The 12487-nt window shown below is 37.1% G+C and overlaps 1 protein-coding gene across 1 annotated transcript; it reads right to left on the minus strand.

Moving 5' to 3' along the window:
- Positions 1-2593: 2593 nt before the first annotated feature.
- LOC117297738 (V-type proton ATPase 21 kDa proteolipid subunit-like) lies at positions 2594-10099 on the minus strand. The gene is made up of 7 exons (XM_033780886.1): positions 9923-10099; positions 7338-7386; positions 6713-6796; positions 5843-5920; positions 5233-5357; positions 3999-4189; positions 2594-3454 (listed from the first exon to the last, which is right to left on the minus strand). The coding sequence occupies exons 1-7, from the start codon at positions 9978-9980 to the stop codon at positions 3425-3427; spliced, it is 615 nt and encodes a 204-aa protein (XP_033636777.1). The 5' UTR covers positions 9981-10099; the 3' UTR covers positions 2594-3424.
- Between the last annotated feature and the right edge of the window lie 2388 nt (positions 10100-12487).

Raw genomic sequence — 12487 nt, forward strand, 5'->3', positions numbered from 1 at the left:
TGTCTTGCTGTTTATTCTACTGCCGCGGAAAAGATTTTGTAATTTGTGAGTCTACTTGGTAACTGTCCTGTTGGCCGGTACCCTAAACCCCCATTAGGGTCGCTCTTCATACGGTACCCTGCCTAATACATCAGAATGCAACACAGTTGAAACCAAATGCCACAAAATACAACAAGGGATGTTGTTGCTTTGTTAGGACCGAGCATTGGGTCTCATAATTCATAACTTCAATAACCCATCTTTCTGTTTAATGTATATACTAAGTGCCTTGAGTACCTTATTTGGTAGATTTGTGCGCTATATAAGACTTCAATATTATTATAATTTGAATAAGATTTCATAATTTGTGAGACTAAGTAACTGTCATGTTGTCCGGTAGTAGTACTTTTGCTTAGTGGACCTTCTCTTTACTGATACAGAACGAGTTCTTATTTAGACTCAATGTTTTGATTAGCCTGCTCTAGTTATCGTCATCGTTAATATTCTGTATCGGGCAGCCGTGACACTTGTGTCCTTAAGCAAGACACTAAACCGTTGCCTCGTCCTTCGGATGGGTCGTTAAGCCTTTTTATTTGGTCTCATGTGTTGTGTAACGCATATAAAAGAACCCAGTGCACTTTTCGGAAAGACAAAATCCCAGTGATGCTTTTGAGGGCAAAACAAAACTCTGCTATTTTGTCAATGTTGACATCTTCTGCAGAGGAAAAAAATATCACAATAACTAGAAAGAACTTCACATATTATAAAGTATTTTATTACATTAATACAATGTTCACCTTTCATGAGCTAACACAAAATATCCATATACATACTTGTACATGTACACAATTAATAGCAACCAATTTATTATATTTATGATTATTTGCTATATTATTTGCAACATTTTATGATGACATTACTAAGTGGAATAATCTGGGAAGTTTGGGGTGGGGGGGGGGGTAAGAAACTTCTCAATCAGAACCCTTGCACATCAACATTTAAAATTAGGGACAAAAACTTTGAATTGTTTTGTTGGTGCAATTGTAACATCTGTTGTGCATAACTGGTAAAACAATAAACCCCTTGCATTATGATGTCACGCTCTCCAAACAGCGCCCTCACTGAGGTAGAAGACGCTAGATCGTCTGCTCTAGGTGCGTAAAAAAACGTGCATGTGACCTCTGCGTACCAGCAGCTTGCACGTTATGCAAGGGGCTAGTAAGATCCTTTGGAAATTACACAACTGATAAGTCTCAATATGGCTCTATTCTGACTACTGGTTATGTTTTACTGTCGGCCACTTGCACTAGGATTTGAATTACATAAGGACCATAGACATCAAATACCAAATCTGTCAGTAAATCAAAAGAACAAACAAACTTGATATTAACTTAATCACAAATACATGCAATATGGAGCGCCATCTATTGTTATAGAATGATTATATCTGTATTTTTACAAGAGTACTGTACAAAACCTAATGGTACTGTGGAGGGCTTCGCAAAGACTTAAGATTCAGCAGTTTATCAATCTGACAAAGTGTGATGTCACATTCATAAATAACCAGGACAGGTTATATCCATTCTGGTTGGTCAAGAGATTAGTAAACTGTACATAGTATAGACGATGTGACCTATGTTTACATTCAAACCGCCCTCTGTTGACAAAACACTGTACACGTCATGTTAAGCATATAAGTCTGCTTAGTAAATTTGGTACATGTTTAACATTTTAACTCCCAAAATGGCTGGCCATGGGCAAACGGTTTGCGCCTGTGATGCCAGGACAATGGGTCAGTAGACATGGTTGAACACGAAATCCCACCCACGGTATGTGTTGGTAACCAGTTGAATATTCACTGTTCTATACACAAACTTGGTTCATGGTGGCTGGTTGCCAGTAGCCTGGTTCATAATTCCTGCGAATGTGAATGCAAACTGATTTTTGACGTCACATGGATGTTGAACACAGTTTGACTGTTGCGAATTGTTTGTTTGTGACGCCAAAATTTGTATAGCATTCGCAAGAAGTATGAACCGGGCTTAATTCAACCTTAGTTGCATGAAGCTTATGGTATTGACTTGAACATGAAGGTATGTATACATGTATACATTAATTCTCATAATATCAAAAATCTAAATAATAGCAACATTAATAATATCGAGACAAATTCTGTTCCAAATAAAACAACTTCTATTATTAGAAGCTTTCCGTATAAATCATGTGTAGGTTCGTTGGTTTTGGCGGGAAAAGGTTGAGGGAAGTACAACATTGGGATCAGTCAGCGGTTGCAAGTAGCTTATACCAAAATGCCAAGAGCAACCGCAAACACCCGCAAACCAGGTTTGACCTACAAAGTAAAGGTCATGTCGGGATAGACCGTTTTGAATAACCCCTTGGTTACTATGAAAGTCGCCATCTTGTAGGGCATCGCCATTTTGTAGGGCAAACCCTATGGCGCGTCTTATTGCGTACATCAATAAAGCACGCAGCGTTCCCGGTTAGGTTTCTATGGCACACATGCACACGCACACGCTCACAGACGCCATGTTGTAGGGCAGGTTTTTGAATGGTGACGTCATACTCAATACGGTCTATTGTAGTATCCAAATATCCAAACACAAAACTAAATTTTCATTTTTCTTTCTGTTTCCTGTAACTTCTGTGTGATTATACAGAAATGAATGGTCTCAACAAAGTGTACAGTTTGTGCGCTTGCGAAAATGTTGATAAATATCGACCCCTAGCATACACCCGTGTTTGTGTAAAACTACTATCATAGCCATAAAATTTGTATTATTAATTGACCGATTTAGCTTTTTTTGCGGACCATAAATGACAGGGAAATATTTTTAATACAGTTTATACCTTTACTCTGAATCTAAACAATGTTACAAATTTTATACACATTTCCTACAACTCTCCGTCAATATTAATCGGAGATTACAATTGAAATTAATACTTGATGATACTTTTATCTGTTTCGCTCTAATAATTAAAATTTCCACATTATTAAACAGATTTACAGGATGCAACAAATCCTCTAGCAAACCCTAATTTCAATTGACAGCGGACTGTACATTTATTGCTAAAACAGTTAACAGAAACGCTAACAACATTTTGTCAACAATTATTCCTAGCTCCATAATAATATAAATTTTGTTAATTTTGTTATTTTTGTGTTTACTTTGAACCAAAATCCTTTAAAAAAAAACAGTTACAGAAGTCATTTAACACAATAGGCTTGGAATGTTTTCTGTCATGAAGCAAGAAATACCAAAAAGAGGTGGACTTTTGAAAACTGTTCAACACCCTTAAGTCCACTACAAGAAGTCAAACGAAAATGACGAACAAAATTAGAAGAAATTGTTGAAAATGTTCAAAGAAAACTTACAACATAAGTTGGGAAGCGTTGAGTTGGGGTTAAAGTTTGGTTTGTTTCTTCTCACTTGCTTGCAAATCTGAAGCTATTACACTGAAAGTAAAAAATAAAAGAGAAATTTGAAAATTAGAACCTGAACACTGGGGATATTCCCGACATGTGATGCAGTGTCGTGGCCTAGCGGTTAAGAGCAATAGACTCAAGCTCTGGTGTTTGATCAGCTGAGTGTGTGTGTTTGAGTCACAGTCATGACACCTGTGTCCTTAAGCAAGACACTTAGCCATGATGCTTCGTCCTTCGGATGGGACATAAAGTCTTTGGTCCCTTAGGTTGTGTAACACTTGTAAAAACAATTCAGTGCACTTATCGGAAAGAGAAGGGGTTCGCCCTGGTGTTCCTGGTTTGATTGGCAGCATATTGCGCCACATCACCTTGTCAACCATTACTTGATGCTGTGTAAAAGGAGTAGGTCTCATATTTCAAACGTAGTCCCAAATACATTGCAGGAAAATACTGAATGTTGCAGCACCTTGAGAGCAAGTGATGGATATAAGCACTATATAAGAAGCCACAATTATTATTACCCCAAATGGTTACTCTTCCTTTACCCTTTGAGAGCAAAGTGTTGTCCACTTACCTGCAATATCCCTATGATGACGCCAAATAGTCCAATGGCGCTACCAAAGATCTCGATAATGAGAACCTTGACAAAGAGGCTTCCGTCCTGGGCGTCAGCGAGGGCAGCACCACTCCCAACGATCCCAACGCACATGCCGCAGAAGAGATTGGAGAAACCGACAGTCAGGCCAGCTCCGAACATGGCGTAACCTGAAGCGCAAGAACCGATATAAAAGATTTACAAGATCTGAACATTTGGACAATGACATATCATGTGATATAACCACGACTGCTTGGTAAAGTTGGGGAGGTAGTGCTTTCGGCTCTACCGGCCAGGCTTCCGATGGATGACACCCAAGCCTACATCCGTATGGACTGTAAAGGTGGGGGGGGGGGGGGTTACCCTGTTTCAGCCCCAGGAGTGGGTGGCAACTGCCCTTGGAAAAATACTTGATATGCAGCCCACACCTTGAAGTGGCCTTCATGCCCTGTGTGTCTGGCGAATTGCATACAATTTCATTTTTTTAAATCATGCCATTGCCAAGTACAGAGCAGTTGAAAGTCATCAGAACGTTTGGTTCAAATTCCAGCTTGTCTGACCATGATGCTTACATTATATGTCCGTCTCCCCTTAGTGTATAGCACTCCCCCCTTTAGTATATAGGCCCCCTTGGTATATATGGCTGCCCCCTCAATTATGCCTCCCTTAGTATACAGCAACCCCTCCCCCCTTAAAACTTACTTGGTAAGAGCTGTTGATAGTATAAAACATTGTGAGAACTGGCTCCCTCTGAAGTTTTGAGACAGTAGATTTTTACTGAAATATTTGAACTGAATTTGAGACCTCAGCTGAGGACTCGAATTCAAGCATCTCAAAGTACACAACTTGTGCAACATGGGTGGATTTTCTTCGAAAATTCTCTCGCAACTTCAACGACCAATTGAGTTCAAATTTTCACTGGTTTGTTATTTTATGCATAAATAAATGAATGCATAAATGTTGAAATACACCATTCCAAGTGAGAAGACTGGTCTTTGACAATCACCAAAGGTGTCCAGAGCCTTTAAGTGTTACAAGCCCCCCTTGGTATAGATGGCTGCCCCCTTGTAATACGCCTCCCCTCAGTATACTCTCCTGCCGTCCGACTTCATGACGATTATGGGAGGGTGGTTAGGGTTAACCCCTTATTGCCAGTCTTAACATTCAATCCAGTGCATTTATCAGACTATGGCATGTGCTGCATTCTTCTTACCTGCTAAATAGTTCTTGCGTAACAACTCCTTGGATATAGAGTTCTCATCATACTCTTCAAGTAGATTGGAAATAACAATGGCTAGAATGATCCCGTAGATGGCCACCGCCTCGCAGAAAATGATACTACAAAGTAAACAAACGAAATCCATATTCATTTTAGTTTTTACCCATATACACCGATGTCTGTTAGCACTGTATACTCAGTACTTACCCGAGTTCTGTGAAGAAAAGAAATCACAGGCATATTACTCGGGTGGGATGGGAACCCACGACCTTTGCAATTCCAGGGGTCGATTTCACAAAGAGTTAAGACTAGTCTTATCTCGAGTTAGGAAGAGTTACTCGTCCTAACTTAGGACTAGCCCTAAGTTAAGACTAGTCCTAACTCTTTGTGAAATCCACCCCAGAGCAGTGTCATACCAACTAGACCACCGAGATTGCCCGGTGGCTAGAGGCAGTGCAGACCTTATGTTTTAGCAGCAGGTACTCCAGAGTAATCCAGAGACACATTTATCAAAATTTAATATGATCTGCACTTGACACTCATTGTTTCACATTATCCATGTCATCTTATAACAAAGAGAGATTGGTTGGTTATGAAAGCATACCTGATAAGATTTTTTGTCCTGATCCGTGGAGCTTTGACACCCCCTCCAAGGATACTTGTACCTGTGGTGAAGATGCCCCTAAAAAAGAAATATGGGAAAAATATTAAAAACTTATCATATTCAAACATTGGGGCTCAAAATTCAAAAGTGTAAATTTTCCTTCACACATTCAAGCAATGGAAATTGACCACTGGTTGACTACTGTGGTCGACCATTTGGAACCAGTCTCAGGACCATGGTTTTGTCCATGGTCCCGATAGCCTGTTCCATGCTAACATGTGTAAAGCACAGAAGTGAACCAGTTTACCATAGCAAAAAGGCGGAAGGCAATGGAAGTGTTGAACACCGTAGTACCGATGGTTGGCTAGACTTCCAAACGAGTCGTTCGAGTGAATGAGTCACTGAGCATGTATGTTGCTGGTCCGTGGTCAATCACGGGTCAACTAAATGTGGACACTCAAACTTGCTCAAAGCTGTCATTCTCAGGAATGACTTGTACTATTTGGGTATATCTCATAAAAACAACTCACCCATGCAACTATGTCAAAGAGCAAAGTTTGGTTTGTTTAACTGTAAAACCAACAGATTCCAAAATACCCCATTGCCCTACCTCACCAAGCTCCTGAACACTTAAAACCATTTTAATGTATTGCTAAATTTTCTGGTCTTAATTGTATATAGTCAATCTGTTTGTACATTTCTGCCAGACCATTGTTTTTGTGTTTTTTTATCATATTTTCACCATGTATTTTCTATTGTAAAGCTTTTTAATAATGATTGTAATATTTTTAACGATTGTGAATTATGCCACAATTCAGGTAATGCTGCGATGACATTTGTAAATAAATAAACCATTTATATCCCACTTACCATGCTGCTCCGACTACTGAGAGTGAAATAGAGAAAGCTATACCAAGATTGGCCCACATGAATGGATTGACTGACGTTAGAAACCTGTAGAAGATTCAGAAATCAAAGTATTCAAACTACTTATACTGCAGTAACCACTTTAATCTTTGGCTTGAATGAATTTAAAAGAAAAATGCACAAGAGCTTTTATAGCTCAAAACTTTTTGTGGACCAGAATTGTTTTTGCAGGACCATAATCAAATGAGAAAACAAATTCCGAACTATATGGAAAGATTTGCGGTAACACCATGTAATGACTATCTCTAATGAGTTGGGGTGGTTCTGAAAAGAACCGTTGGTTTCAACTCGATGCTTCGATCAGTATGCTCTGATCGTCTTCTGGAGAGCCCAAATTTTCTTTCTCATCTAAACATCCTTTCTCCAGAAAATGATCAGAGCATACTGATCAAAACGTCAAGTTGAAACCAACGGTTCTTTTCAGAACCAACCGCACTCATTTCCACCATGCAAAGTTTCAAATCCTACTGAAATTCTGAACTGTTTTTATTAGAACAAGCACTGAGAGAATATTGATCTCATTTGTCTTTAAGGTCATGTTAACAATGGTGATTGTACATGTACTCACCATCCAAAGTCAAGTCTGTAGAGTTGGCCTGTCAGAAGATACGCAAAAACTGTAAATAAACAAAGTAACAAAATTATTTAAGTTAGCTTACATGTACATACAATACCTCCTGACCATTGTACATCATCATTTATTTGTTGCTGACTTACTATAGTACTACATCAAGTTAGAGTGGAGGAAACAGACTTGTGAAGATGAGTTAAAGAAACACGTTGCCTTGGATCGGCCGAGTTGGTCTTTGAAAAGCGTTCTGTAACCGTTTGTTAAAAAAAATTGATATGGTTAGAAAGATATTGTAAAAGTAGAAAACAATTATCTAAACAAATATGCCTCGAAATTGCGTGGTTTTCTTTTTACCTCGTCGACTAACATGGTCGGCCATTTACGGGAGTCAATTGTTTTACTCCCATAAATGGTCGACCTTGTTAGTTCGCAACGTGAAATGAAAACTGTGCAATTGTGAGTGATACTTGTGTGGATCATTACATGTATATTCTACTTTTAAAACATCTTACTAACCATATGCATTTCATAACAAATGGTTTAAAACGCTTTTTGTCCGATCCAAAACAACGTGTTCCTTTACGAGTGATCACATTGGTTATTGCTATTATTTTGTATCAACATTTTAAAACTTGTCAAGGCCAAACAGTTAAGAGCACCTGACTGTGGGTTTGAGTCCCAGTCGCTACACAATAGTTGCTACATGTATGTCCTACGGATGGGACATTAAGCTGTAGGTCGTGTGTGTTAGGATTGTGCCCAAAAGAACCCAGAACACTTATGGTGGAAGAGTAGGGGTTAACCCTGGTGTTTCTGGTTCACAAAGCAAGCATCCTTGTTTACAGGTTTCCTCAGGCTTTCAAGCTATGGTGAATGAGGCTTCCTTGGTTTTATTACCCGCAAAACATTGTATGATAATGAAAACTAAATGCTTTTTTAGCCACCAAACGACCATTTAAAATGTGGAAATGGACTACATGTCATACAAGCGTTTCCCATAATACGGTTTATATCAATGAGTGTTTACACTTCCTGTTTGGTTTCAACTGATCAAAATCTGTCATTTCTTTATTTGAGTCACTTGCCTTTTGAATGGTTTCCTGTTGACTTTAAAGGCACTTGACATTAAAGAACGGTGTTCTCGCTTGGTGCATCTCAACATGCTCATTTGCTTCTTTTCCCAATTGTAATTTTTAATTCCTAATGTTTTCTTGACAAATAAGTATTTTCTTATTTGTTTTTTTAAAACTATCTGCTTGTAAGAATGTACCAAGTGGTGATTTATGGGTTCTCAGATCTTCTTCTTAATAATTAGAGTGATACATCATCATACCAAACGAATAAATCCAAAATATTAGTTTGCTGACGCTTTCACTTTGGGCGTAATTGATTATCAAAGTTTCAGCCAAAAAGGCCTCGTGAAATGAATAGTACATTCCTTTGTAATGCAAAAATGTGCGTCAAGTTCATCCCAACCAACAAAAGTAAAACATTTATTAAACCTCCAGTTAGGCATATTATCAGAAGTAAGAAAAATGTGCGCGCCACATGATGGAAAGAATCTTAAAGCAAGGAAGTCTTGAGTAGTAAATCTTTAAGTTATATTTATCGCAATTTGTGGGATGTGGAAAGTATCAATCAGAAGTAAAAGATCCCATTTTTCAACAAGAAACAAGTTATAAACCATGTGATGTGAAGATTGTTTCTTTAAAATTAAATGTACTTTTTTCTACAAATGTTAAAATTTTTACAAACTCAAATTTTCACTCAGCCACCGGCCATGCCTTCCAAAATATGTCCTTGTTTAGTCAGTTGGTTGTGGAAGTAGCTAGTACTTAAACTGGAAAAGTTTCCGTATGGCGGCACCACTTTTTTTAATTGTATCTAAATTACCTCAATCAAATGAGATATCCTTTTTTGTAAAAATGAGGGATAACTTTTCGTATGGCGCCACCACTTGTTCATTCATTTTTACAAAAAGGGATATCTCATTGAGGTAAATTAGCTACTATATTATTTAATATCAAATAAAAAAATGGTGGCGCCATACGGAAACTTTTCCAAAATGAGTGAAAAAGTGTTGGTGCCATACAGGTTATTCCTAAAATAGCTGCGATTATCATCATCCATGTAGTAATAGTAAAATACTATAGTGCTTTATCAACGGCACACAGTGAAATTGTGCATGTTTTCACTTTACAGACCAGTCAAAATGATTGATTGATGGTCAAGACTCAAGTCGTTTCCATTTTGATTTTTTGAGTGAATGGAATAATAATTAGTTAAATAGTTGAATCATAATTAAAAATAAAAGACCTCCATATCAATTAATGACAAGGTAATACAAATTATAATGGGAATGTGAGATTGTCACTGGTACAATAATGAAAGGTCGTATAAGATTATTAATGAGCAATGGTACAACATTCACAATTAATTAGAGTACCACTGGTGACTGATAAATTATTTTATCCATCAATTTCTCAATCGTGTGAGAGTGGCGTCACTGTATTGAAATAACATGAACAATATCGCCGATCACACTCAAGTAAACATTTGTGAATTTAAACGATCTTACTTACATATTCCGATGAAAATCAAAGCCAATAGAAGCGTGACGGTATAGCTGTAGTAACCCATCGTGTCTCTTATATTTTAACCTAGTCCTAATACTCGAAAACTGTGAAAATAAGGTCACTACATACTCCCCGAATTGCATAAAATACAACGAATGATGAATTTAGTAATCAGACTGGTACCGAAAGTAAATGTTTTAGTCATTTCCTGCTCGTGTAAACTCATGAGGACTTAGTTATGTAGTCTAGGAGCCAGGTTGTAGAACCCGTGATGTGACGTCACGGTGTGTAGTCTTTCATTTCACGCGTCCGTTTTCTGTTAAATATTTAGAACAAATTAATTTGTCATGGTAATGTATCATTTTCGTTGAATAATAACATTAAAATATCATTTTTATACATGTTTGACAATATGTTGGCAATAAAAGCTATGGCAAATAGGACTAAATAACGATTTCGTTAGTGTAAAGAACAACCCACTATTGCAACGTGCACGTAATGAAGACTAGCAACGTTCATAAAAGAGGAGGGGGAGGGGCTGGGATAAACTGATTGTTGTTTAAAGGCACTGGACACTATTGGTAATTACTCAAAATAATTGTTGGCATAAAAACATTCTTGGTAACAAGCAATGGACAGTTGTTGACATTATAAACAGTGGGAAAAACGACTCCCTCTGAAGTAACATCGTTTTTTGAGAAAAAGGTAATATTCTCACTAACTAAAATATTTTAAGTGAATTTGAGACCTCAGTCGAGGTGTCGAATTCAAGCATCTGAAAGCAAACAACTTGTGCGCCAAGGGTGTTTTTTCTTCCATTGTTCTCTCGAAGCTTCAAAGACAAATTGAGTTTGAATTTTCACAGGCTTGTTATCTTATGCATTTAGATAGGTGTCGTCAAGTGCCTTTAAAGATCCTTGATCCTTCGGCGCCTTGAGGGGGATTCTCTCTGCTATTGTTTTTGCGCTTTATAAATTTCTCGTTATTATTATCCTAGGTCCGATTCGATCCGAAAGAAAAAATTCGTGAAAAGTTATAAGTATTCCATTAAAACTATTGAACAAAATATATCCTGTAATAATAAGTGGTTAATTATATTTTATTTATTTATTTATATTGCAATGGGTTACATCCCATGGTTATTCTAGCATTCATGTAGGGTTATTGGAACATGATCAAGTAGTTGTCTTTAAAATAGTCCGAAATGTATCCCCACTTACTCAAAGAAAGTCATAAATTGAGAGAGAAAAGACGCCTATGAACTTCAACTTATTCAATATGGGGCAAATAAATAATATGCAAAATAAATACAGCACATAAAAGCAAACTAACCAAAAAACTGTTTTCTTACAAAATGTCTTTTATTGCAACCATTTCTATAGCATTGTTGGTCATTTGTACAAGAGAACACAAATAAAATTGTGTCTGAAAAAAACCATGTTCAAGAATACAACTACCTGAAAGTGCCCTATTTATGTTGCTATTAAATACAGTTTTGCAACAAGGTTAAATACTTTTGTGCGTAAACTAAAAGACAGCACATGAGGTTTACATTAATGAAAGAAATACTTATTTTCATGAGAAGTGTAATATAATAACAGTGTCTTATAATTGAAGAATTGTGAGAAGGTACAAAGTGTCCACGGTACAAAGTCTCCAAAGTCACTTTGTACTTTGCAAAAGGTATGAAGTGTCCAGGCGAAGTGGCAACCCACGAAGTGTCCTGATACCGTATGAACACCGATTCCCATAAAAACCCAACAGTTGAACATCAGGTGTTTTTGACTCATGTTTCAACTTGTCCAACATACATTATAAGCAACCTACTACAACTAGTACAATTTCAAGAAAACTTAGCCATTACTTGTTAGATACCTAGATCTGTAATGCCATCATAATCCAATCTTGTTCTTTTTCAGCTCTCAGGTCGTGTATACGTGTGTATCTAGTTTGTCTGGCAATAAGGGAATGGAACAAAAGTAACATTGTTTGCTTCGCTTCTTCCTACATACATATTTGTCCAAAGGCAAAACAAAAAAATCAGACAAAGAAAAAGCAGGAAGAACATTATCATGCTCGTAAAATTTCAATCCCAAATACACCATGGTCATAGCAGCCACACTCTTACTCCACTTCTTTTAAATTATTTACAACTACGACGAAAACAAAATGGAATGTTTAATGTTAAAAATAAACTTTGTACAATTTTTATGTAGAAAAATACACTTTAAACCCACTAAATTTACAGAGAGATTTTTGGTTATTGTTATTTTCTTTATTTATAAAATGTGTTACTTCCCTTCCTTAAAACTGATTAAAGGAAATATCTTACAGACCTCAATATCCAAAAAGAACAATGTTTAAATACCTCTAACATTTTTACATACAACATTACAGTTTCATTAGTTTTGAAGGCACTGGACACCTTTGGTAATTGTCAAAGACCAGTATCCTCACTTGGTGTACACCAACATATGCATAAAATAACCAACTTGTGAAAATTTGGGCTCACTTGGTCATCGAAGTCATCAAAAATAGTGAAAGAAAAAACACCCTATTTGCACAAGTTTG

This window comes from Asterias rubens, chromosome 12 (genome assembly GCF_902459465.1).
Source record: "Asterias rubens chromosome 12, eAstRub1.3, whole genome shotgun sequence".
Lineage (NCBI taxonomy): Eukaryota > Metazoa > Echinodermata > Asteroidea > Forcipulatida > Asteriidae > Asterias > Asterias rubens.

What these genes read in the sequence shown, in the direction of transcription:
- LOC117297738 (XM_033780886.1), bottom strand. Translation starts at nt 9,980, where the DNA reads ATGGGTTACTACAGCTATACCGTCACGCTTCTATTGGCTTTGATTTTC. An exon ending in AGGACAAAAAATCTTATCAG is followed by an intron (nt 5,358 to 5,842) that starts GTATGCTTTCAT and finishes TTTACTTTGTAG; the next exon opens with TATCATTTTCTGCGAGGCGG. An exon ending in ACGCAAGAACTATTTAGCAG is followed by an intron (nt 4,190 to 5,232) that starts GTAAGAAGAATG and finishes CTTGCGCTTCAG; the next exon opens with GTTACGCCATGTTCGGAGCT.